This window comes from Myxine glutinosa, chromosome 4 (genome assembly GCF_964187855.1).
Source record: "Myxine glutinosa chromosome 4, kmMyxGlut1.1, whole genome shotgun sequence".
NCBI classification, from domain to species: Eukaryota; Metazoa; Chordata; class Myxini; order Myxiniformes; family Myxinidae; genus Myxine; species Myxine glutinosa.
Genome location: NC_136264.1, coordinates 40,522,515 through 40,549,751, shown reverse-complemented (window position 1 = coordinate 40,549,751; position 27,237 = coordinate 40,522,515). Strand labels below are relative to the sequence as shown.

The 27,237-nt window shown below is 42.7% G+C and overlaps 1 protein-coding gene across 1 annotated transcript in view; it reads right to left on the bottom strand.

Annotated features, from left to right (window-relative positions):
* Window positions 1–27,237, bottom strand: part of LOC137424608 (putative oxidoreductase YteT) — a 395,833-nt gene that overhangs the window by 228,448 nt on the left and 140,148 nt on the right. Inside the window, 3 exon segments of the mRNA XM_078775648.1 lie at window positions 11,659–11,713; window positions 12,650–12,780; window positions 15,722–15,778. Of these exon segments, the coding sequence (XP_078631774.1) occupies window positions 11,659–11,713; window positions 12,650–12,780; window positions 15,722–15,778 (243 nt within the window).

Here is a 27,237-nt window from a genome sequence, read left to right as displayed (position 1 = left end):
TGCATTCAGGCCAGAGAGTTACATTTTCGTCTCATCAGACCACAGAATATTTTGCCTCATGCTCTCAGAGTCTTTCAATTGCCTTTTTGCAAACTCCACGCATGCTGTCATGTGCCTTTTTCTCACGAGTGGCTTCCGTCGGGCCACTCTCCCATTAAGCCTAGATTTGTGAAATGCTGCAGACACTGTTGTCCTTATGGCAGATTTTTTTTTTGGATACAAGATCGAGGCTAGTGTAAGAGCTAACATTAAATCACATAAAAAAACAAACTGACACATAAAAATTATGATAAAGGGAGCGGGAGACAAGATGGGGAGAGAGAGAGGGAAGCAGACAAGCACAACAGTAGAGAACAGGGACATCGGCAGATCTGTGAGAGGTAGAGGGCTTGGGGGGAGGAGGCATGGGCAGGTTCTCCCATTTCAGCCAAGAAACTTTGTAGTTTTGTCAGAGTGGTCATTGGGTTCTTGGTCACTTCCCTGACTAAGGTCCTTATTGCCTGGTTGCTCAGTTTGGTCAGACGGCCTGCTCTAGGAAGAGTCTGGGTAGTTCCATATTCTTTCGTTTTCCTAATGATGGAGCTCACTGTGCTCTTGGGAACTTTCAACACTCTAGAAATTGTTTTACACCCTTCTCCAGATCCATGCCTCCTCACAATTCTATCTTGGAGTTCTATGGACAGTTCCTTGGACTTCATGGTAGAGTTTCTGCTCTTGACATGCACTGTCAACTATGGGACCTTATCTATAAAGGTGTGTTTCTTTCTAAATCATGTCCAATCAATTAAATTGGGCAGAGGTGGACTCTAATCAAGTTGTAGAGACATCTCAAGAATGATCAGAGGAAATTGGATGCACCTGAGCTCAATTTTGAATTTCATAGCGAACGGGTTGAATGCTTATTGACGCAATACATTACAGCTTTTCATTTTTAATTATTTCGTTAAAAAAATTCTAAAAGCGAGAGCAATGCAACTGTGTCGCCAATATGCCTTCGCGTAGTCCCTGCCTGTGGCAGCAGGTATATGCTCTCGTTGTCTATCCTAAAAATAAACAAGTTTGATTTGAATCCCTTCAGCTGTTCTAAAGTATCACATTTCAGACATCACAGGTTTCACATCAATCGGAGAAGCGGTTTTGGAGAAGGGTTTTTTTTAAATATTGATTTTTAAGCTAATATGGCTGCCAAACCACATGACCTATGACGTCATAATTTTCAAAATATATGCAGCAATGGTGCGAGATGACATTTGTATCGTTTCACATCGAAAGTGTAAGTGGTTTCTGAGATTCACACACACAACAGGCATTTTAAGGCCATTTTCCCTGCTAGAGCGGGGGTTGGCCCAATATAATTATATTACGAATACACTTATCATGCTACAATTATTACTAATAATATTCTGAGATATAATTATTATTTCTGAGACAGCTAATACGGCTGCCACACCATGTGACCGATGACGTCTTCATGATCAACTTTTAATCACCATGCCTAATTGATGACACACAAAGTTTCGAGTCAATCGCTTTGGTGGTTTGGGAGATGTATTTTTAAGGGTTTTCGGTATATCCAATATGGCTGCCAAACCACGTGACCTATGATGTCATAAATTTAATATTTCAGTACAAATGGGTCATCGAGCATGTGCATGCAATGTCAGATTTTTAGGACTAGCAACGGTACCCGCCCGATGGGTGGGTTTCAATTGGGAAGCCCAAATGAAAAGGCAAAATATCAGAAATTGAAGGCTTTTTTATTTTAAACGATTTATATAAACCTCCATTGAATCATATCACACGCAAATCATCAAAATCTAAACAGTACATGGCGCCCATTTTGAAAAAAGATTGAATTCTGCAAAACGGAAGCGGCCGCTGCACGTCTTTCTCAGTCGCACGTTTGTGTGAAGAGTGCGCGCCGAATCTGTAACACGGAAGCCGCCACTACACCTGTTTCCCAGTCACTTTGCACACGCTGCCATGTTACTTCGGAGCCGCACGTTTATATAGGAAGAGTTCATCAGGAGTCGATCTACTTTCTCCTGGTACGTAGAATAAACAGTATTTGTAGAATTTCAACAAAAGCCACATCCCTGTTCATATCGGTAAATATTATTCCATCGTGTTAGGGAAAACTGGAAAATTGGAAAACTTGGAAAAACAATATAGCCTATTTTACTCCCAGGGATCCCAGGAATACCCACCCAAAATATCGTTGCGATCTGTTGAGCCGTTTTTGCGGTACCTTCGAACGGACATGGACATTTGGTGAATTCTAGTAAGATAAGGCATTCAATTAAAACATTTATGGCTGCTATACCACTTCACCTATGATGTCATCATTATCATACTTTTGTTCCTCATTAGGAGTATTTGACAATGTGCCAAGTTAAAAATTTCTCCATTCAGCGGTTTCCAATGAATAATTTTTTAATTATCTTTCTTTTTTTGTGTGTGTTTAATCAAATTTAATTTGATTTAAATCAAAAGATTTAAATCAAAATTTAAATTTTTTTTATCTGTGTTTAATCCAAGATGGCTGCCATACCCCGTGACCTATGATGTCACAATTATCATAAAAAACATTCTACATGGGTGTCGCTCCTATGCTGAAACTTTCATCTCAATCAGACATGTGGTTGCTGAGAAAAACGACGGACAGACGGACAACCCGAAAACATAATGCCTCCGACCACCTTCGGGGGTGAAGGCATAAAAATTCCACCGTTACATTATGGGGTATTATGTACAGATCAGTGACAAAAAAAATCTCAATTTAATCCATTTTAAATTCAGGCTGAAACACAACAAAATGTGAAAACGCAAGCGGTGTAAATACTTTCTGAAGACACTACAATGGCGCAGTGGGGTGCACAAAAAAAAATCAACGCACATACTTAACCATTTAATTTTGTTCGAATAAAATGCTTTTGGCTGAACGTGTGCATATCAGAATGCATACATCATGTCCATAAAGCACAGGAGTATATACCCTAAGGGAATCAAATTTCCCCAGGAGAATTAATGTAGAAACTGGCGTTAGGTTCTTTTGAATAAAATAAAAAATAAATTTCTACATATAAAATGAACATTTATTTAATTATTACTCACCAGTGATGGGTGTGGAGGTTGTTTGTAGACATGGGTTTGGGGGCGGAGGGGTAAGTGGTGGAGTTAATGGGACAACCCAAGCACTCTCCTGATATCAACTGCTCATCCTCCGGCATCAAAACGCTTTACAACCTCGAAATTCATTTCTAAACTAATTGGTTTTCTGATTTTCGAACTATGAGACTCGCCACCATAATTTATTGAGTTTTTGATTCGTCTTTATAATAAGGGACGAGCAGAGGGACCCAGCACTGCCAGGCAACGCAGGGTCGCTTCACAGATGGGAATATTAAGAGAGGAGGGGGAGAGAGAAGAGGGGAGGAGTGGGTGGGTCTTCAAGGATCTTTAAGGAACTTTGCGGGTCTTAAGGATCTTTGTGGTCTAAAGGATCTTAAGCGTTTTTGGGGTATTCGGGGTTTTCAAGAGTCTTAGGGGTGTTAAGGGGTCTCATCTCTCAAGCATATAAAAAAGTCTCGTCTCAAGCAGGTAATCTAATCTTTTGTTACAGATTCGTAACTTCCGTTGTTGTGGTTTTCACACACTTGACATATTTCTGATATAATGTACTATTATTATTTTCAAAAGGTTTATTATTCACGAACGGTTATCATAAGTTAAAAAGGATAACTTTAAGTGAAACAGGAAACCGGATCGAGAACCGGAAGACGACGAGGAGAAAAGAGGAAGCGGCGTGGCGAGGAAATTCGGACAAGACGCGTGACGTCGAGCTCTGTAACGAGCGTTGTCTAACGAAGGTCGCGAAGGAAATTTTGAATTCTCTGAAAGGACATCCTGCGGTAGGAGTTATCGCTGGGAGTGTGAAATCTGCGTAGTCAGGTTTTGGGCGCTGTGATTCGAGACGAATCCTCGCCTAGTCGCATCGACTCAAGTACGAGCCGTCGCCAATTTTGAACCTCACGCTTTGCTCACCGAAAAGGTTTTTGCTAAGCGTCTGCTTTTCTCTGCATCCTGTCGTCTGTCGGGGATGTGTGTGCGCAAACGCTGCGTTGGAAGAGTACGCTGCGGTTCGCTGATTGAACTGTGAACGTGCACATCGAGTTTGCCTCTGGTTTCGGACCACGTGACCTGCTACGCTTTTTCTACGCCCACGCCTCGTCCGCATCCATGGAGTGCGGGTCTCGATTCGACCTCGCTCTGACACTAGCTGGAGCAAATCACCTTCGCCTAGGAAAAGGTTACAGAGACATTGAGGAGTGTCCTTTTTCCTTCACTGGGAGCAGTGAGTTATCTGGCTTTATTTGGTGGTACCACCATAAGCAATAAGATATATAGAGTGCACTCGAAATTGCCTTGGCTTGCCACTAATTCCTTTGCTTGCCATTTGTTGTACCGTTATTCCTGTGTGATTTGTAATACAATTTTGTTCATTTATAATCATTGGTGTGGTTTCACTATTAATTTTCAACACAGGGTAACATCTTTTTCTGCCGGGGCTCCTCTCGGGGTTCGGAGGTTACCGAGACCAGGAGATCATTGAGGACTCCGTAACAGAAATTGGGGGCTCGTCCAATTGACTCCAATTGACAATTGGGTCTTCGTCCGGGATAAAATTCCCTAAAAACGTCGATTTGGGATTGATCCAGATTGAAGTTGGGGGTTTGTACTGTGGAAAAATTGTGGGGCTCGGCTTTGCTGATTAAATTCCCTAAATCTCGGATGGTGGATTAAATTCCCTAAATTTCGTCCGGGAAAGAATTCCCTAGCATTCCCAAATTTTCCAATTTTGGAAATTTTTCAACATTCCCAAATTTTTCAAACAACAACAAAAAAAAAAATTGTTTTCTTTTTAAAATTTCTTGTGTGAAGGTTAACAGGTGCTAACGGATAGTCACCATGGAGTTTGACGCAGAGAAGTTTGCAACGACCCCTAGTGAGGCACAGTTCCGAGCGTTACTAAAATCGGAACTCTTGATATTGGGCAAACATTTTAGCTTGGAGGTCCAAGCTAAAATGAAGAAAACAGAGATGCAGACAGTGGTGATACAATCTATGGTGGAACTAGGAACATGGAGAGAGGTAGCCTTGGATTGGTTGCCAGAAGAACAAGAAAATGTGGAGCTGCAGAAAGTGGAGATGCAATTGCAGAGCCAAGAAAGGATCAAATCAGAGGAAAGGAGAGTTGAAAGAGAACTCCAGGAAAGGTTAGAAAAGGAAAAAGCAGAGGAAAGGAGAGCTGCAAGAGAACTCGAGGAAAGAAGAGCAGCACAGGAAAGAGAACTCCAGGAAAGGTTAGAAAAGGAAAAAGCAGAGGAAAGGAGAGCTGCAAGAGAACTCGAGGAAAGGTTAGAAGAGAAAATAACAGAGGAAAGGAGAGTTGCAAGGGAACTCGAAGCAGACGAGAAAAAAGCCGAATGGGAGTTAAGGGCACGTGAAATGGCGCTTCAGCAGGAAATTAAAGTCAAGGAGCTGAATTTAATGAGAGAACAAGGAGAGGTACCATCCATGCCGATTGGTTCGACACCTAGTCAGAACACTTAGGATGTTGGTAGGCATGTGAGGCTGGTTCCACTCTTCAATGAAAAGGAGGTAGCCAAGTTTTTTTTACACTTTGAGAAAATGGCTCAAATGCTAAAATGGCTGGAGGAGTCCTGGACCATGTTAGTGCAAAGTGTTCTGGTGGGTAAAGCTCAAGATATTTATTCAGCTTTACCGATTGAACAATGTGCAGATTATGGGATAGTGAAGAAGACCATTCTCAAAGCCTATGAATTGGTCCCTGAAGCTTACCGGCAAAAAATCCGGAATGCCAGGAAGAGGGAGAGTGAGACCCATGTGGAGTTTGCCAGAATGAAAGAAACCATGTTTGATCGGTGGTGTGATTCAAAAGGGGTTGGGAAAGACTTCGAAACATTGCGACAATTGATCCTGGTGGAGGAATTCCAACAGTGTGTCCACGAGGACATTAAAGTACATCTGGAGGAAAGGAAAGTACCAAAGTTGTATGAGGCAGCAGCCATGGCAGATCTCGATGCCTTAACACACAGGATGAGGTTCCATAAACCTAACTTCCCGCCAGAGTTCGCATGGAGAGTTATGATACATCCGGTGCGGAGAACGAAGATTCAGGGGGGCGGTCTAGAGATGACTATGAGGACAGATCGGATACCGCGACTCTTAGGGATCAGAGGCAGGGCCGTCTTAAGAGCATTGTAGGCCCTGGGCAAAGCAATCCACTGGGGCCCCTTCCCACCCACTTTGACAATCATTTCGGCAAATATTGGTTGTTAATGCATTATAATTGACAACGAATTTAAACTGTACATACCTTATTACATAAGAATGGACGATGCTCACTATTCACAATTCACAAAAGTGACAAGACAAATAGTTGGCGCTGTGAAATGCTGATGGCGCTTGCTGGAATAAATTTGAGAGAAGTGCGTGACGTCAATCAACAAATGGCAATCGGGTTGCGCAATGAAACTTGTTTCGTTGACGTGCGGAGAGGGTGGGGGAGGGGGATTTAAACGTTCGTTATTATTATTGGCAAATAATACTAATGTTATTATTGTTATTAATGTTATTAGATTAATTACTATATGCTTTGTTACAATGTTATCATTATTTTTGTTATTTTTTTTAAATTATAATGCCATGCAGTGGAAGGACATGTTCTGCTCCATACACCTTAACATGACGCGCGTTTAAAACATGGGAATTCTTCCGGATTATTTGTAGATAATTAGACTCTTCAACTCAACTTCAACAAGAAGTGCGTGACGTCATTCAACAAATGGCAATCTGGATGCGCAGTGAAACTTGTTTCGTATCTTACACAGTGAATAAATGAGTGGAAATCGTAATGAAATAAGGTTAATGCATATTATACCATTTGCATATAAAATGAAATATTGTAGTGACCCATGGGTCCCCCAAGCAAGACCAGCATCAGAATCTCCTTGCTCCAGCCGGTGACGTCACCGGCGGGGATCCGCGGCGCCAGAGTGGCTGGTCACGTGACCACCAAAGCGTGCCGCGCTGCGGGTATAATCAGCTACACCTGTTGATCACGTGACCACCGAAGCACGCCTCGCTTGAGAGGCGTGGCTTTCGGTTTCGGTTTCGGTTTCGGGTTGTGCTTTATAATGCAGCCCGATATAGCGGGCTTTTCAGAGTTTCAGTGTTCCCGAGTTGGTTTTACGAATAAACATCCTCTCGGACGAGTTTGTGCCTTGCCATCCTTTTATCCGTATTCTGCTGGAGTCCGGACTCCTTCAATATAATCTGCTCCAGTCTTATTTCGTAACTTAATCACAGGGCCTTTCTAGCGAGAGGTCGAGTAATTATCCACTCTGCCAAGAGATCTCTCATGAACAATATGGCAGCATGGTGCCCCGAGAATCGTGCCGCCCCTGGGCAACTGCCCAGTGTGCCCATGCCTTAAGACGGCCCTGATCAGAGGTCTACAGTTCCAAGACGGACTTATCCTCCGGGGGGCTCGAGGCAGACCACGAGGTTCTCCTCCGGGCCTACTTGCGCTTTTTGCCGTAAACCTGGACACTTGATGTCCCACTGTTATGCTCTGGAAAAGGAAAATCAGGAGCGGAGTTCGACTAGTACAACTCCGAATGCAATGGCAAATGTGAGAAATCGCCCTTAAAAGGGTTACCAACCATTTATTTCAGAGGGGTTTGTGTCACTGGATGGAGACTCGACTAACCCGAGACCTGTTAGGGTATTGAGGGACACAGGAGCACATCAATCTTTCGTGCTTGAAGGCATTTTGCCATTGTCAGAGGAGACGGCAACTGGTGATAGTGTTCGTTTACAGGGGATTGGTGGCTTTGTTAGAGCTCCACTTCATGTCATCCATTTGGAGTCTGATTTGGTGTCAGGGCCGGTCACCGTAGGTTTACAAGCCACTCTTCCTGTAGAGGGAGTATCTTTTGTTATTGGGAATGATTTGGCCGGTGGTGAAGTTTCTGGTAACCCGATGTTTGTTGAAAAGCCTAGTAGGAAGCGCCCTGAAGAGAAGAGGAAGTACCCTGAAACTAAGTTTCAGCACACGCCAGTCAGAGATGGAGGCAATATTGGCAAGCTCTTTGTAGGGGGACTGAACTTCAAAACAAAGGAAGATGTTCTGGAGTCTGCCTTCAGCAAATATGGACCGCTTTTGGAAGTGCGGCTGATAAAAGACAGGGAGACACAAAAGTCAAGAGGGTTTGGCTTTGTCACGTTTGAAAACTCAAAGGACGCCAGAGATGCAGAAAAGGATCTGAATAGCAAGGAGTTGGAGGGTCGGACCATAACAGTAGGGAAGGCATTTCATAGGTGTCGAGGGGGCTACAGAGGAGGACAACGGAGTCGTAGTTTTGGTGGTGGACGCAATCGATATTATTATAGAGGCTCCCAGAGTTACGGCAGCTCCCGAAGGAAGGATTATCAGAGTAGTGGCCGAGAAGGAGACCGCTATTCATGTGACTACAGTGACAAGCGGTCCAACCGTGATTATTATGAAAGTTCAGAAAAAGTGCTGTAGATTTGCTTGACTTTGGATTTTTGATCACCACCCCATAACCTCCATTCAAAAGAAACTAAAAGTAAAAATCAGAGGGTGCTGAGATGGAGTTTGGCTTTGCAGGGGTTCAACGGGGAAATTGAACATGTAAAGGGCAGGGACAATGTCGTTGTTGACGCTTTGTCCAGAGTGAATTAACTTTGGAAAGCTCTGTGGGTTGTGTGAAAGTTTGTTGCTTTATTTTCGGGGAAATATTGATTATTGTTGCTCAGGGGAATTGAGGATTTGGGTTGTGAGTTTACTTTTGTTTGTTTAAAGAGTTTATCTGCAAAGAAAGTTTTCGCTGTGTTCAAACTTTCTTTCTTGAGGGGGGGAAGTGTTACGGATTCATAACTTCCGTTGTTGTGGTTTTCACTCACTTGACATATTTCTGATATTATGTACTATAATTATTTTCAAAAGGTTTATTATTCACGAACGGTTATCAAAAGTTAAAAAGGATAACTTTAAGTGAAACAGGAAACCGGATCGAGAACCGGAAGACGACCAGGAGAAAAGAGGAAGCGGCGTGGCGAGGAAATTCGGACAAGACGTGTGACGTCGAGCTCTGTAACGAGCGTTGTCTAACGAAGGTCGCGAAGGAATTTTGAATTCCCTGAAAGGACATGCTGCGGTAGGAGTTATCGCTGGGAGTGTGAAATCTGCGGTCAGGTTTTGGGCGCTGAGATTCGAGACGAATCCTCGCCTCGTCGCATCGACTCAAGTATGAGCTGTCGGCCATTTTGAACCTCACCCTTCGCTCACCGAAAAGGTTTTTGCTATGCGTCTGCTTTTCTCTGCACCCTGTCGTCTGTCGGGGATGTGTGTGCGCAAACGCTGCGTTGGAAGAGTACGCTGCGGTTCGCTGATTGAACTGTGAATGTGCACATCGAGTTTGCCTCTGGTTTCGGACCATGTGACCTGCTATGCTTTTTCTACGCCCACGCCTCGTCAGCATCCATGGAGTGCAGGTCTCGATTCGACCTCGCTCTGACACTAGCTGGAGCGAATCACCTTCGCCTTGGAAAAGGTTACAGAGACATTGAGGAGTGTCCTTTTTCCTTCACTGGGAGCAGTGAGTTATCTGGCTTTATTTGGTGGTACCACCATAAGCAATAAGATATATAGAGTGCACTCGAAATTGCCTTGGCTTGCCACTAATTCCTTTGCTTGCCATTTGTTGTACAGTTATTCCTGTGTGTGATTTGTAATACAATTTTGTTCATTTATAATCATTGGTGTGGTTTCACTATTGATTTTCAACACAGGGTAACATATTTTTCTGCCGGGGCTCCTCTCGGGGTTCGGAGGTTACCGAGACCAGGTGATCATTGAGGACTCCGTAACATCTATCAAGCACGTAAAACGTCTTCTCTCAAGCATGTAATCCAACCTATTAAGCATGTAAAAAGTCTTCTCTCAAGGATGTAATCTAATCCATTAAGCATGTATAAAGCATGTCAAAACAGGTCTATATGGGTCATTAGAGGCTGAGGTGGTGGACCAAAATACTCTGAGGATAATCCCTGGGTCGAACTTGGTCTGTGTGTCAAATTCGGTGGTGGTCGGCCCAGCGGTCTTTGCAAAAAACGTGAACAGACACAGACATCCGACAAATTTTATTTATTAGATGGTGAGTTGAGGCTCTGCTGGTTTGGGTTTATTAGCCCCCATTAGACTTATTCTGAAACAGGGGATTATGGATTGGGTCTCGTCCGTCCGCCCGTGCGTGCGTGCGTGCGTCTGCAACCATATCTCAGAGATGTATGGACCGATTTTGTTCATAGTTGGCACACAGACAATACATGATGGCATACATATGCACATCATTTTGTTTCACGATGGGATCCAAGATGGCCGACTGGCGGCCATTTTAGTTGTAAAAAAACCTATTCACGGTGGTGGGGGAGTGGAGGAATAGGCAAGGCGCTGCACCGGCGAATACATGGTGCGTGCACAGAAGGGTGAGGGCTTCAGAATTTCCACAATATTCGTGTGCATGATTAATTTGGTGGCACCAAACATTACTACAATGCATTTTTATGTGACAAATTTCAGAACGGAATGAGCTTCGCTTTTCCCAGATTAAACACCATATATGTTTATTTTTAGGCCACCGTATGGCGTACACCTCATGTATTGATGAACACAGAGTCAAAACAACAGCCAGTACAACCTGGTGCAGAAGAACTGGGAGACATGCTATCATAAATGTGCTCAGTTATAGCCTATCACATGTGGTAATTAATTGAGAGTTTACTCTGTGAATGCAGATTGTGAAAATATATGTAACAAGTACACATACATTCAAAGTACACCGCCCCCATACCAAATAATTAAATATCCTCCAGCGCGGCATTGCCACCACAATTTCATCGGCAACCACCACAATTTCATCCGAATATGCAACTTAAATTTTTTAAATTAATTTAGTCATTAATTGAATAATTAAATAATTAATGGATTAATTGATCAATCAATAAATCAAAAGTAGCCTTTACAGCCAATTTACTTGGTCATTGGCATGTCCAAATATCAGCTTTCTAACTCAAAAGGTGCCTGAGATATTGCCCAGAAGAGAAAGGAAATATATAAGTACTTAATTAATCGATAATAATTAAGTAACTCGTCAATTAAAGTAACTCGTCAACTCGTTACTCGTCAAGTAACTCTTTTAATTAAACAATTAAAAGGTTAATCAAAAAACAAAAAATTCCGTTTTTGACAAAGTACTTAATCACTATTGTGCCCAAATTTCAGCTTCCTAGCTCAAAGGAGGGCTGAGATATCGCCAGGACAAACAAGAAAACAAACAATAAAACAAACAAACAACCGGAGTGAAAACTGAGTACTCCCTTTCAGCGTGCTTCATTTCCGGGCCCCCTTCGGTGCCCGGCAATGACGTTATGCAGCGCCTGGAGATGGCATAGGAAAGGAGCGGTGTACAACAAGGCATGATGGGTGTAAAGTGAGTCCAGAGGGACCCGGAGCTCATGCAACAATTGAGATAACCTGGGGAAAGTTACCTTGTCATCCTTGGTAAAATGGCTGAGCGATCCAAAAGAAGAGACCTTTAGACACCTGTAATGGAGAGAAATATTAATCAAAGCACTAAGATAGGGAACACACAAGATTATCTGCATGCTAAATAACCTGACCTTATAAATCTCACAATGCTTGGTGCCAGTTTCCCAATTCCGATGGAGCATGTCCGACATCATGAAAATTGCCCCCTAACTTGTGACCTAGTCCTCTGGGTGACATTTATTGATGTAAAGGTACACCATTCATTTATTTCATCGATGACAGTTCACGTGTGTGCAACGGTTAAAAAGGGGTCCAAAGACCGAGCAAAAATAATTTTTCTTTGAAGTCTCATACCCACCAATTGCAGAAACCACACCACCAAAACCACAAGGAGAGGCGCAACCCAACTTGGAGAGCAAAATTTCAAGGGGATGACACCTCAATTGCCCTGGAAGATGGCTGCCATTTGTTTACCTTTTATTGTTTGAAGCAATGACAGAGCTGGCTGAGGGTTCATAACCTCTACATCACTGCAAAGTTTTATCACATATCCATGCCCCCCACACACACCCCCAATAGTATTTTCTCCACAGTGGAAACCTGGCAATTGTATCACGGTGTTAAGGAAATTTTGCCCGACTCCAATTTATTTCAATTGACGCTAAACCGGTGCAAGAGAGATTTGACCAAAATATTGATGAGACCTAAAATACACAAAAGGTACAATATATATATTAGTTACCACAGCTTATAAAAGACAAAAACCCCTATGGAAAGAGACTGTGGGCAAAAGACTGTGGGCAAAAGCCTGCACTTATTTTGGTCACGTTTTGGCCTCGAGGCCTCAGCATCAAGGCAAATTCTACTTAATAAGCAGAGCTTCCCCTCAAACGTCTTTCATGTAACACCACATAGCATGATGAGATGAGACAGGGGCAATAAGACAACAAAACAACAACTTAGTGAAAGGAATCAAATTGGGCAATGTACCTCTTGTCATCCATCCAGTAATTAATAAGGTCGATATCATGGCACGATTTGCAGAGCAGAGAGAAAGCACTCTCTTTCTCATTTCTCCAGTTTCCACGTACAAAGGAGTGTGCAAAGTGCTCAAACCCCACCTGGAAAAGCACATGAACCGACAGTGCAAAAAATGGGGCAACCAGAAGGATGGGAGTGCATCTCATGAAAACACCTCATACATTTCAAGTCCTGTAAGTCCTGATCAGCGTGCTGAGCACAACATTCACATTGGTCTTCGAGTATCAGGGGAAAATCCACCTGGAATGCTGAACAAACAAACATTGCTTCTGGAGGTAATTCCAGAAATTTCTACAGGGCTTTTTGCTAAAACACAAGTGAAGATTCTGAGGGGGGGTAAGGAGGGTGCTCAAAACGGTTCTACGAATGAGATGCCAGCAATGATACAATAAGACATGAAAAAAGTACGAGGCATAAAAATTACCGTAGATATACAGTGTGTGTATTTTCATTATTTATATTATTTATACGTGAAAAAGTAAGTACACCCCATGTAAAGTTTTGACTTTTTCAACATATTTCAACATACAGCTATTTGATCTTCATTTCAACAATATTGATAGATAAAGGTGATATAATATAACAAATATCATGAAACATTTACATTTTGTAGTCCATTGTATAATTTAAATTAACATAAATGCAAATTTCGCATGTGGAAAAAGTAAGTACACCCTTGGCTCCAATAGGTGGTATTGCCCCCTTTGGCAGAAACAACCTCAAGTAGGCGTTTCTTATAACTGTCTACCAGTCTCTGACATCGACTGGGAGAAATTTCTGCCGACTCCTCCATGCAGAATTCTTTCAGCTGTGCGATGTTTGAGGGGTTTCTTGCATGCACAGGTCGTTTCAAATCCCCCCACAACATCTCGATGGGATTTAGATCCGGGCTTTGACTTGGCCATTCCAGAACCCTCCATTTCTTTCTTTTCAGCCATTCGTTGGTGGATTTACTGGTATGTTTAGGGTCATTGTCATGTTGCAAGGTCCACCTTCGGTTGAGCTTCAACTCTCCGACACATGGCCTCACATTATCCTCAAGCACCCTCTGGTACAATGAAGAATTCATAGTGGATTATATGATGGTGAGCTGCCCAGGCCTTGATGCAGCAAAGCTGCACCAAACCATAATATTTCCACCACCATGCTTTACAGTTGGTATCAGGTTCTTGTGGTCAAATGCTGTCTTTGGTTTTCGCCAAACATCTCTTCTGTGACTGTGGCCAAATAGCTCTACCTTTGACTCATCTGTCCAGAGCACATTGTTCCAGAAGTGCTGGTCTTTGCCGAGGTGTTCATTGGCAAACTTTAGTCTTGCCCTGATGTTCTTTCTGGACAGCAAAGGTTTCCTCCTGGCACACCTCCCATGTAGATCAAATTTGTGCAGCCTCTTTCTAATGGTAGACTTGTGCACTTTGACATCAACAGTGGAAAGAGCTACCTGTAGGTCCCGTGATGACATTCTGGGGTTCTTAGAGACTTCTTTCAGCATCTTGCGGTCTGCTCTCAGGCTGAACTTGCTGGGGCGGCCTGGCCTGAACAAGTTGGCAGTTGTTTGGAATCTTCTCCACTTGTAGATGATCTTCCGGACAGTCGAATGATTGATTTCAAATTGTTTGGAGATCTTTTTAAATCCCTTCCCAGACCCGTAGGCATCTATAACCTTCTTTCTGAAGGCCTCAGAGAGCTCTTTTGATCTCGGCATGGTGACGCCACACACTTCAACAACAAAGAGCAAACCAAACTAAATGTCTGAGGTTTAAATAAGACAGGTTCCTCCAAGATCCTCTCTAACGATGTTCTAATCATTTGCACATGAGCTGGTGCACCTGATTCTAATTTTAGGTATTTGAAGTAGTGTTAAATGTGGGGGTGAACTTACTTTTTCCACATGCGAAATTTGCATTTATGTTTATTTAAATTATACAATGGACTACAAAATGTAAATGTTTCATGATATTTGTTATATTATATCACCTTTATCTGTCAATATTGTTGAAATGAAGATCAAATAGCTGTATGTTGAAATATGTTGAAAAAGTCAAAACTTTACATGGGGTGTACTTACTTTTTCACGTGACTGTATATATGACATTTGCCTTGACTTGAGACCATCTCTTTTGCATAACTTTTCGAACATCCCTCATGAGAATCATCTGAAGTACAAAAGTGATCATTACACGATTTTTAAAAATAGATACAACAACAAAACAACAAAAAAACCTAATTGTACAAAACTATTTTGTTGGTTTTGTTTGATCAACAAAACCTGAATTTTATAAGTGGTGCCCCAATCATTCGCCAGTGCCTACAGCAACCATTTTTAAATGCATGAGAGTAAATTATCTTGATTGTCTGGCCATCTGCTTAAAGCAGTTAGTAGAGACAATTCTAAACAGCCACCATTTCATGCACACAGACTATTTGTGCTGCCACATTTTCTAAGGCCTGGTCCATGAGAAGCCACATGGCACATGTGGTACAGCGGCAGTGAGATTTTCTACGTCATTTGTTTTCTTCGTTACCAGCTTTAAATTGGCCACCTGCTCATTCATTCACCTTGGTGATTTGTTCGTCATTTAGGGTGGTTCGTGTAGGTGGCTCTGCTTTTTTTATAAATATAATTTTTGTGACAATCCTAAGTGGCCCTGAGGGCATTAAGTTTCATGCACGGATTGGAATCGTGTCTGGACCACAGCAGGTGTGACAGGCGGATGACAAAGATAGTTTCAACGCAAAGTTTTGACAATTGATGATCATTCTCAGTAGAGTGAAGTTCACGTTAACTTGATGAATTAGGAAAATTAAATATTTTATTGTGGCCATGTGTGTTATGTGGTGACTTCCCCTTGCCAGAAAGGGTGGCCACAGAATGCACGTTCTACTTTGTTATTAGACTGCAATCAATCATGTTCGAAGGATCAGAACAATGTGATTGGAACTGGGTCTGTGGTAGGTCATTTTGTTTTGAATCTGAGATAGCATGTGATGCATTTCTGGGTGCTGCTCAGGGGTACTTACAGGTTCAAGGTGCTGAATATGAACTACATCTCCAATTGCTCCAGCATTCAGCAGCTCCTGCAAATCAAGACAAACAATTAGAAACCACATCTATTGGGACATCGATCAATACTATCCATCCTGTAGGTCTCTCCAGGCTCCCTCCCCCCGTCGGTATTTTGTGAATATAAGTTCTTTCCTTTGCTGTATTTGCTCGTTTCTTTGATTTTATTCCCCTCCCCCTACCTCCCTCGAACATCTTACCCTTTGTCTAACGTTTTAAATACAAAAAAAGAAAAAAATACTTTGTTAATTATTTCTCTCCTCGCGAACACGTGCTTGTTCTCTCGCCCCCTTGTCTCGCCTTGTGCCCTACCCCCTTTATCTCCTTTATCTCCTTTTTCTTCCACCTCTCCAACTCTAGTTTCCACCATACTCATTCAACCCTTTCTCCTTCTTTCTCAAATCTACGTCCTCACTTAGGGACTTTTCCCAGATTGTTTTTCACGGTTTTGTTTAAATATTATTTAAATATGTTTAAACTTTCCCCTGCAGTGTTTTATTCAGTGGTTTATTACAACACGCTGTTTTTCTTCCTATTTAAAATGCTTTTTTCAATTTCCTCTTCAATTCATTCCACTTCAAAAAAAAAAATCAATCTCTCACAGTCCTTCCTTTCTACGTTCTCTAAATTCACATTCATTCCACCCCTTCCTCTATCGTTTTTAAACGGATCTCTTGACCTACCACAATGACTTGAAAATCACAATAAACGCAGTTTGTAACAAATGTTCGTTTTTCATTATTCATCCACTTTATAAACTCCCCCCTCACACCTCCCCTCCTAAACTCCCCCCTCACACCTCCCCTCCTAAACTCCCCCCTCACACCTCTCCTCCTAAAATCGAGTGAGCTTTCCAAGGAGCTGAGATATGCAGTTGAAAAGGGTCACGTGCTCAAAATGTCTGAGGTCTGGGACCGATACTGTGTCGAGAATCCAGCATCATTCAGAAGCCACAGGGCATCATTCTCGGAAAATCTTGGCTCCAATCTTGTGTTGGGAAAGTGGTTGAATTTATTCAATCTCTTCACCAAAGTCCTGAAAGGCAAACCCTGGTTATACCCCTCAAGTGCACACACGTACCCTTTTTCTTGGATTTGTAGAATTGGGAGATCCTCACGACATGCTTGCTATAGTGCTATACCTACATACAAACCATATGACATCACGTCACTAATTAATTTGGAACTGAGGATACGCAGGGATATTACCACCTAGGTAAACTATAAACCACTCAGTGTGAATGTTGATGATGCGATACAGTCTATCTCTGTGAGCCTGTACATGTTTTTGAGGTTATATTTTGGAGGGCAGAAACTCCTTGATCAAGCTAATGGTTTGCAGACATGCAAACTGTGCACAAATTAACCTTCCTATGCCGAGGGACAATGCATGGACACTTGGCGATGAAAGGAAATCCATCCCTATTGTGACTAAGCTCACTGGCATCCCAGAGGGCAGCACGGAAATGCTGACATGACAATGGAAAACTAGTTTTGAGACGATGTGTTACGACTGCCGTAAGTCTAAAACGTTCTGCACCTGGGCATGCATTAGCGATGAGCCTGAGCACACATACATGAATACGAGAGGCCAATGAGTTTTCAATTAGCCTGGCGACATGGAATCACAATGGACATCGAGGCGATGGATGGAGACAAGAACAACAGTAAATCAGGAATGTATTGCCCAGTGGTCCAATCGTAGAAAGCTGGAGCTCAGTTGGGAAGAAATGTGTTGATTGTATTTTATACGTATTTGTGATTTATGATCGTAGTGATGACTCCTTCACCCTATCGACCAAATGCTTAGACATAATTCCAGAAAAATCAAGAGTTGAAACATTTGGCTTCATGGCCTTTCATATTGCCATCACCTTCATCTTATTTGCATAATCTTAGCCCTGGCCAGATAGGGTTAATTGTGCTATATAAACACTTTATCAGCACATTTTATGGCAATTTCAGCATCTCTGAGTCTTATTTCCATACTGTATGTGTACAAGTCTGCTCTAATTGCAGCAAAAAATGACATAGATCACAATCTCTAAGCATCACAGACCTCATTGTACTATAATTGTATTTATGTCAAAAATCCTATTGTGGGTGACCATGACTGATACTCCATTTTGGTTATTTCATGTGAAAAGACATTTTGGCAACAGCAACTTTTGAATTTGCGATACCTGAATTGTCATCCTTAGTTGATTTGGAATAAAACAAAAATGCCGCAGGTGTTAGAATTACTGAAATATCCACCTGTCTCGTCCTGGATTATTAGCCTCCGTTGGACTTAGTCTGAAACGGAGGCTTATGGATTTTGTCTTGTCCGTCCATCCGTACGTACGTCCGCAACCATATCTCGGAGATGTATGGACCGATTTAGCTCATACTTGACACAAAGACAATACATGACAGTATACATATGCACATCAATTTGTTTCGCAATGCGATCAAAGATGGCCGACTGGCAGCCATTTTAGTTGTAAAAACCCGATATTGAACACGTCCTCAACCATTTCTTGGACATGCATTTGCCGATGTCGTTCAAACTTGGCACACAGATGAATGAATTATGGCTTACACATGCACGTCATTTTGTTTTGAGAACAGATCCAAGATGGCCGACTGGCGGTCATTTTGTTACTTAAACGTGTCCTCATCAATTTCTCGGACATGCATTCCATGGACCGATTTTCTTCAAACTTGGCAAAAAGACGATACATGAATATACATATGCAGAAGATTTTGTTTTGTCATCGACCAAAGATGGCCGACTGACAGCCTTTAACTCCGTACAGCGAAATTACTAAAACCACGGCAGGGGCTATGACATTTTATGTCATTTTCTTCTTGTTCATGCCTTGCTACGCACTTTTAACTGCTCAATATTTCAAACGAGTTTGTCTCAAAACACGACAGTCTTCGGATTTTTGGCAATTTTCCAGGTTATTGTTAGCACACACAAGGACGGCACGAACTATAATGGAGCAATGGACGTGCTAACTATAATGGAGCAAACACTATCAGTTCCAATGCTGCCCTGCAAATGGAATGTATTTTCTGTCTTTATCTATGTAGGTACATGCATGTTCAAGTTGACCCTTGAAATAAAACGTCTTTTCCTGTATCAAAAGTGACGTTTTTGGATTTTTCCCACTGAAAAAGAGATTATTACTTTCGCCACCAAAGGTGGACAGAGGTTATGTATTCACCCCTGTTTGTCTGTTTGTTTGCCTATTTGTTTGTTTGTGAGCAGGATATCTCAAAAGGTTATGGATGGATTCAGACAAAACTTGGTGGACAGGTTTGTTGTGTGACAAGGACAAATTAATTAGATTTTGGTGAAGATCTGGACCCAGATCAGGTTACTGGAATTTTAAAAGAGATTCTTCACCATTGAGACATAGGGCCAAAAACAATACGTAGCATGATATCTCAAAAACATTGTGGATGGATTCGGACAAAACTTGGTGGATGAGTTGGTTAGGTTACAAGAACAAGCTGATGAGATTTTGGTTCAGGCCCGGATGCAGCCTATCAGTGGGATACAAAACGGAAACTGTTCAGCCTGGTGGAGGCATGCACTCTACTGATCAGTGCTATTCTAGTTGTTTGTTAGGAATTCATCTACAAGAATTTTCACAAGTGCAGCAAAGCCTCAAACATTTGGCACTTTTTTTTTTTTATCTCAATATCCAGACGGCCCTAAAGCCAAACAAAAACCCCAAAAAGAAACGATCAAAGGCAATGCCAAGAAGAGAAAAGTTGACCTAGAGTGTATATATTGGAACCCATCTGTGGATCGGTCCCATCGGCCGATGGGTCTGACCCATCTGTGGATGCACGAGAAATGACAATGCAGACCCATCGGCCAATGGGTCTGCGCCATCTGCGGATGTGTTGTTCACCTTGAAGGAATGTGTATGCATCAATGGTGGATGAGTATGTTTATTTGAACCTAAAAATATTATCTTATTTTTATCTTATCGACAAACGGTTATCGACAAACCACATGTCACGGACTGCTTTATAAACATTTATGACATCAATTGCTTATTTTTAGGTTTGGACGAACTATTCTGCTTAGTTATGATGCTATATCATCCACCGGCACCTTGTATCAAGCAGACCTGCCTATCTGTACAGATCATCCATAATGTATACACAAGTCACACAAAATTTATTCTGAAATCACGGAGATACAGACATGCCCGAAAAGCAATTAATTGAAATTGGATGTAGGATAATGGTTAGGACATCTGCTCTGAGTCTGGGAGGTCAGAGGTTTGAACCCTGGCCGAGTCATACCAAAGACTAAAAATGGTACGTGCTGCTTCATTGCTTGACACTCAGCATTTAAAAAGGACACAGCACGGACAAACAACCATAAGCTGGCAACCAACCCCAGCACAGACTTTGATGAGCCCAATGGCCTCTTCCTGCCTTTAAGTTCCTTGTAACGGAACTCGTATTACAGCGTGTTCCAAAAAGACCTGAACAACTTTGGTTGTTAATATATTTAGTACCACAAATGATGCAACAATACCCTTTCTTTTATATGATACAGAAACCCATGAAGTTTTATTTATTCTCAGTTCAGGTGGGTTAATGTAAAAGAAAATGGCGACGACACAGGAGAAAACATGGTATGGTAAATACTTCATCGAGACGAGATCCGACATGCAAATTCAGCGCAATTTCCGTACAAGGTATAAAAGGAATCCGTCATCACAGACTAGTATTAGAGAGTGGTGCAAGAAGTTTAAGGAGACTGGAAGTTGTCAGAAACAGAAAAGTACCGGTCGACCAAGCATAAGTGCAGCAGACATTGAACGAGTGCGTGAATCATTTCAAGTCCCATAAAATCAATCCGACGCACATCGAGAGAACTGGGACTACCAACCACCACTATACACAGGATTTTGCAAAAAAAAGACTGAAGCCTTATACAAATAAGGTGCAGATTCTGCAGGAGCTCAAACCAAATGATGGTCCCAAACGCAAGGTGTTTGCCTTGGAAATGCTCAGTCGCATAGAGGATTTTTATTTTATTTTATTTTTTTGTATACAAGATCGAGGCTCGTGAAAGAGCTCACATCAATCACACAAAAAGTCAAACCGACACATAAAACACAAAATAAGGGGAGCGGTAGACAAGATGGGGAGAGAGGGGGAAGGACACAAACACAACATTTGAGAGCAAGGACATCGAGAGAACTGTGGGAGGGAGAGGGCTTGGGGGGAAGTGGGAGAGGTATAAAACATATGGACAGATGATGAAGATTACCTGAAAAAGGTCATGTTCACAGACGAAGGTTGTAATCAGGTTCACTATGTTTTTTCGTTCAAAATTTTGGTAGATTAGCAAAACTATACATTTTTGGAATATTCAGAGCATGAGGAATCCAAAAATTAATGTTGGCATTTGCGTAGACACCTTTGCGAAAATGACACTCAGGACAGTGATGAAGATCTGTAAAAGCATATTCCTGAACGGTATAGACCTCGTAGATCCTGTGTATAGGACTTATAGTTCAATCTGATACTACCTATAACTTCCTATAACTTCAAAGGACTTGCAATATCATGTATTATGTAATACAGTTATATCACAAATATAAAGACAATGGTTTTCAATTACCTTTGTTTGTTGCTTTTCTATAACCCTGAGCACTATTTTGAGGCCTTTATTGGATTCCTTGACCCAGAAAACATAGGATTAGCATATTTAATCAAGTCTCTAGGTTGACTAGAAGCCGAGATCGCGCAAAATATGTATTTTATGGCGGCCATTTTCAAAATCCAAAATGGCGGCCATGCAGGTGTCTGTGCAAATGCCAACATTGATTTTCGGATTCTCCATGCTCTGAAGATTCCAAAAATGTACAGGTTTGCTAATCCCAAAATTTTGAAAGAAATTATATTTGTTAACATAGTGAACCTGACTCTTCATTCTTCATCACTGTCCTGAGTGTCATTTTCGCAAAGGTGTCTACGCAAATGTAAACATTAATTTTTGGATTCCTCATGCTCTGAATATTCCAAAAATGTATAGTTTTGCTAATCTACCAAAATTTTGAACGAAATTATATTTGTTAACATAGTGAACCTGATTATTGCTTTCATGTATCGGGGAAGGTCAACCAGCACATTGTGAGGATCTGGGGCTTAAAAAAACCCCACATGGTCATTGAACGCATACGCGCCAGTCCAAAAGTCAATGTGTGGTGTGGCCTTCTCCATGACTTCCACCTTACTCCTTCTGCTTGGTGGGTCCGTTTTTCTTTGTGGAGGATACAGTGACCTCAACAATTTACATGAACATGTTGGAAAGGATTCCACAGATTGAAGAGTTGCAACCCGATATCATTTTCAACAGGACAGCGTTCCCCTTCATTGGGCCTTAGTCGTTTGAGCGATCCTGAATTTTAAAATTCCAGGTCGGTGGATTGGCCAAGCCTGCCCACCCCTTCCCCCTTCCCCCTTCACTCCCTCCCCTCGCCCCACCCCCCCGGGCACCAGACTCAGATATACCCCCTCCCACCCTTGATTACACCTGTGCGCAACAAAAATGAATATAACTTGAGATTGCATGACGAGCAATAATTTTAAACCTCCTCATGCACTATCTGGACCCAAACGCTCTTAAATGAGGTATCATTCAGCCTTGCACGTGCTTGTAGTTACAACGTTTACCCTGATCAGACGCAATCAGGCAACTTGCATTTATATTTATACAGATAGATAATAATGATTATTATTACTATTATTATTATTGTTATTACAATTCTGCTTTTACCACCGGCAGGTTTTTACCATGCACTCACAGAGTACCCGCCCTAAGGGCAATCTTGGTCCAAGCATGCAACACGTTCTTCTGACACATACCTTTATTGGCCAGTGTACAGGCAGCTGACAGCTGCCTCAATCACACCCAAAAATAAAAATAAGTCACCCGGGTTATGCCCATGAAGCAAAAACATGTCTACTGCTTATAAAAACATGTCTACAAAACACCTCACTGAACTGGAAAACGTGGGGACAGGAATACTGTACTGTAAAGGGTGGGGACTTGCAACACACTCCCCCACCTCAAGGCGGCGCTACACGATATACATTTACAGGGAGAACTTTGTCTCCTCCCTCTACACACTCCACCCCCCCAACCCCTCCACCACCCAAGACATCCGGCAAATATAAAAACACCCCTTTGCACTAATTGGGGTCATTTTGATCCTATGTAGCAAGTCCAGATGTAATCACCCCAGAACTGTAGGAGTAGCATGACGCATGACGCATGACACACACACACACACACACACACACACACACACACACACACACACACACACACACACACACACACACACACACACACACACACACACACACACACACACACGTCCGTGAATTATAGTAAGCATAAAAGTCGGTGTTTTTCGACATAAGGTAATCAGTGGTAAAATTCAGATAATAAAAAAAATTCAATTCCAAGTATATAACAAGGGATAGCAAGGAAATTTGGCATAGGAAGAAGCCATTTGGCCAATCAACACCAGATTAAATAAATCCGTTAAGCTAAAATGCCATTTGGGGGGGGGGGAGGGAGGGAGGGGGATAGAAGTGCGGATGAAGAAGTATGGCAGGCTCAGGGATATCAAGAGGATGTAAAAAATAGTTTAACATGTTTTTTAAAATTATTTTGGGGGGGGGGGGGGGGTGGGAGTGATGACAGAAGGCAGTTTTCGGGTGAGGCATACACGAACACCGACCACACATTCTCTTTTGACAAGACTCGCAGACATCACAGTCAGCACAGTTGTACACAATCACCCAACCATAACCAAGTTACCTACCAGGTCCTGTCAATGTCCATGTACCCCTCTATCTCCAATGCTTCTACTGGGTACCAATCTAATTCCAGTTAAAACATATTGTTATGTGTGTGGGGGTAGGTAATGAAATACCTTAGTCCAGATAGAATTGTGTAGGTTTAGCGTGCTCCGTATGCTGCGAAGTCACCTCGATGTAAACTAAGTAGGCCGAATGTCTGTGTAAGCGTTTGAGTGTCTTTGTATGAGGGCGAAGTAGTGTTATTTAGATAGGGTCCATAAGGATAAATTCCCCAGTGTGTGCTTGCCCTCCTGTGGTCTTCCCTCCGTCCTTATATTAGTCAAAAAGCCATGCCATGAAAAGCTCCATTCACCCACAACACCGTCATGCCGACAAAGACCCGAACATTTGCCAATCGGCATGTAAACCCCGCCCCCAAACATTATCGACGGGCGTCAAGAATGGCCGTGAGGCCCGCCCCGAAGAGGATGATTGGTCGTGGAGATGAGAGAATGTGATGAGACGTCAGGATTGGTCGAGTGTGACGTGAGCGAGGGACAAAGGAGGATGTGTCCCTCCCTTTCACTCTCTCTCTCTGTCCTGGTCTTCGTGGCAGGCAGTCACAGTTTGGCTCGCTCTCTGGTCCTGGCTTTGATAGTGGATGGTAATATTTTATAACACTCTCCCTGTGCCTTCGGCCGAGGCGGCTGAGCTTTGAGCGGTACGCGCTAGCGAGGCGAGTGGTAAGAGCCTGGTGGATCGTGACCATCGGAGAAGGATGGATTTTGGCTGCCGCACCGCGGTTCGGTGGCTGCTATGGGCGCGACTGCGTGCCATCTTGTGCGCTCCCGCGCGGTGACTCCCGTTCGACGACCACCAGGCTTCCAAGGGCCATTTGGGAACGCCAGGCTGAGTACTGGCCAATGTACCACACAAACCCATTTTCTTTTATTTGTCTTCCCTTGTCGTGTCTCTGTGTCTGTGTGGAGGGTCCCTCATGAAGGAATTTTAGTTTTACCTCGCATTCATTTTAATTGCTTGAATTATTTTCATTAAATCCATTATTTTTGCATTTCATTCTTGTATTGCGAATTTTCCTTGTCCTGTGTGTTTATTTGTTTTGATACACAAAGGCTAACCCCTGCTCTAGCAGGGAAAATGGCCTTTAAAATGCATGTTGTGTGTTGTTGTTGTGTGTGTTTATTTTTTTGTCCATTTGAGGACTAAACACCCGTCGCATCTGTCCATTCAAGTAAGGCCACGGGACCTCAGTTTCCCTCGTGCGCCATACAGAGGAATAGTCATCGATTCGGCTCATACGCCTCGGACTCAAAGCTCAATTGGCCATCCGTCACTGTGGATCTTAATCCCCGGCGACGCGACAATATCTACTGTTTTTGCTGCCACTACCTTACCATGGAGACCATGTCATGCACTAACTCTACTCTCTGACTGAAAGACCCTTGCCTTAATACCAACTTAACTCTCCTCTTCTTTACTCTCAGGATATGGTCCCTAATCATAATAGGCTGTTCTGCTGAAAAAACCTCTTTTGCTCTTATTTTGTCCATACCTTTCATTATCCTAAACATCTCTATCAAATCCAATCCCCTCACAATCACATCTTTTCTAATGTATGAAGTCCCATCTCTTTCAGCCGCTCCTCAAAGCTTAGTTTAGCTAGCTCCAGAATCAATCTAGCAACCTTATGCTAAACCCTTTCTTCTGGCAGCTATGTCCTTCCACGGATGTGGTGACCAAAACTACACACAATATTCTAGATGAGTCCTCACTAAATTCCTGTATATTGCTAAAACTAGCCTCTGTTTACACCTGTACTGATATGAGCCTGATTCCAGTCCCCTTATCATATACCTAACTAGAATGGCATTTGATAGAGTGCATACCTCCACCAGGCTGAAAAGTTTACGCTTTGTTTCCCACCGATAGGCCGGATCTGCATCCAGAGCTGAACCAAAATCTAATTGGATTGTTCTTGTCTCCTACCCAACTCATCCACATAGTTTTGTCATAACCTGTGCACAACTTTTTAAAATACTGTGCTATATATTGTTTTTGACCCTATCTCTAGACAAACAGGCGTGAAAAAATAACAGCCGTCCATTTCCGGTGCCTACGAGGAAATAAATGCTGTTGCTCAATAATCTATATAATAATAAATAAATAAATCCTTATCTCACTACACAACCACCCGGTTCACTTTTTGCCTCTGGATTTACACCTCATTGGAACATACACCACATGACCATAAGTATGTGGACACCAGAACATCGAACATCTCACTCCAAAATCATGGGCATTAATATGGAGTTGGTCTCCCTTTTGCTGCTATAACAGCCGCCACTCTTCTGGGAAGGCTTTCCACTAGATGTTGGAACATTGCTGCCGGGATTTGCTTCCATTCAGCCACAATAGCATTCGTGAGGTCAGGCACTGAAGTTGGGCGATTAGGCCTGGCTCGCAATCGGCATTCCAATTCATCCCAAAGGTGTTTGATGGGGTTTAGGTCAGGGCTCTGTGCAGGCCAGTAAATTTCATCCACACCGATCTCGACAAACCATTTCTGCATGGACCCCGCTTTGTGCACAGGGCCATTGTCATGCTGAAACAGGAAAGGGCCTTCCCCAAACTGTTGCCACAAAGTTGGAAGCACACAATCATCTAGAATGCCATTGTATGCTGTAGCGTTAAGATTTCCCTTCACTGGAACTAAGGGGTCTAGCACAAACCATGAAAAACAGCCCCAGACCATTATTCCTCCTCTATCAAACTTTACAGTTGGCACTATTCATTCGGGCAGGTAGCTTTCCCCTGGCATCCGCCAAACCCAGATTCATCCGTCGGACTACCAGATGTTGAAGCATGATTCATCACTCCAGAGAATGCGTTTCCACGGCTCCAGATTCCAATGGCGGCGAGCTTTACACCACTCCAGCCGAAGCTTGGCATTGCGCTTGGTGATCTTAGGCTTGGGTGCGGCTGCTCAGCCATGGAAACCCATTTAATGAAGCTCCTGACGAACAGTTGTTGTGCTGACGTTGCTTCCAGAGGAATTTTGGAACTCGGTAGTGAGTGTTGCAACCGACGACAGACGATTTTTACATGCTTCAGCACTCGGCGGTCCCGTTCTGTGAGCTTGTGTGGCCTACCACTTCGCTGCAGAGCTGTTGTTGCTCCTCGACGTCTCCACTTCACAATGACAGCACTTACAGTTGACCGGGGCAGCAATAGCAGGGCATAAATTTGACGAACTGACTTGTTGGAAAGGTGGCATCCGATGATGGTGCCACGTTGAAAGTCACTGAGCTCTTCGCTACGGCCCATTCAACTGTCAATGTTTGTCTATGGAGATTGCATGGCTGTGTGGTTGATTATATATACATGTCAGCAATGGGTGTGGCTGAAATAGCCGAATCCATTAATTATAAGGGGTGTCCGCATACTTTTGATCAAGTAGTGTACTTACTCTTTACACTGCACATTTACTCCATTAAGGTTGCCCATTTACTTGATGCTGATTGCTGTCTTATTAGCTTGTCCCAATCTAGAGCACCCAGCTCTCCTCGTGCCGACAAGGTTTTCTACCTGAAAGGAAGCCTTACTCTACTATACTGAACTCT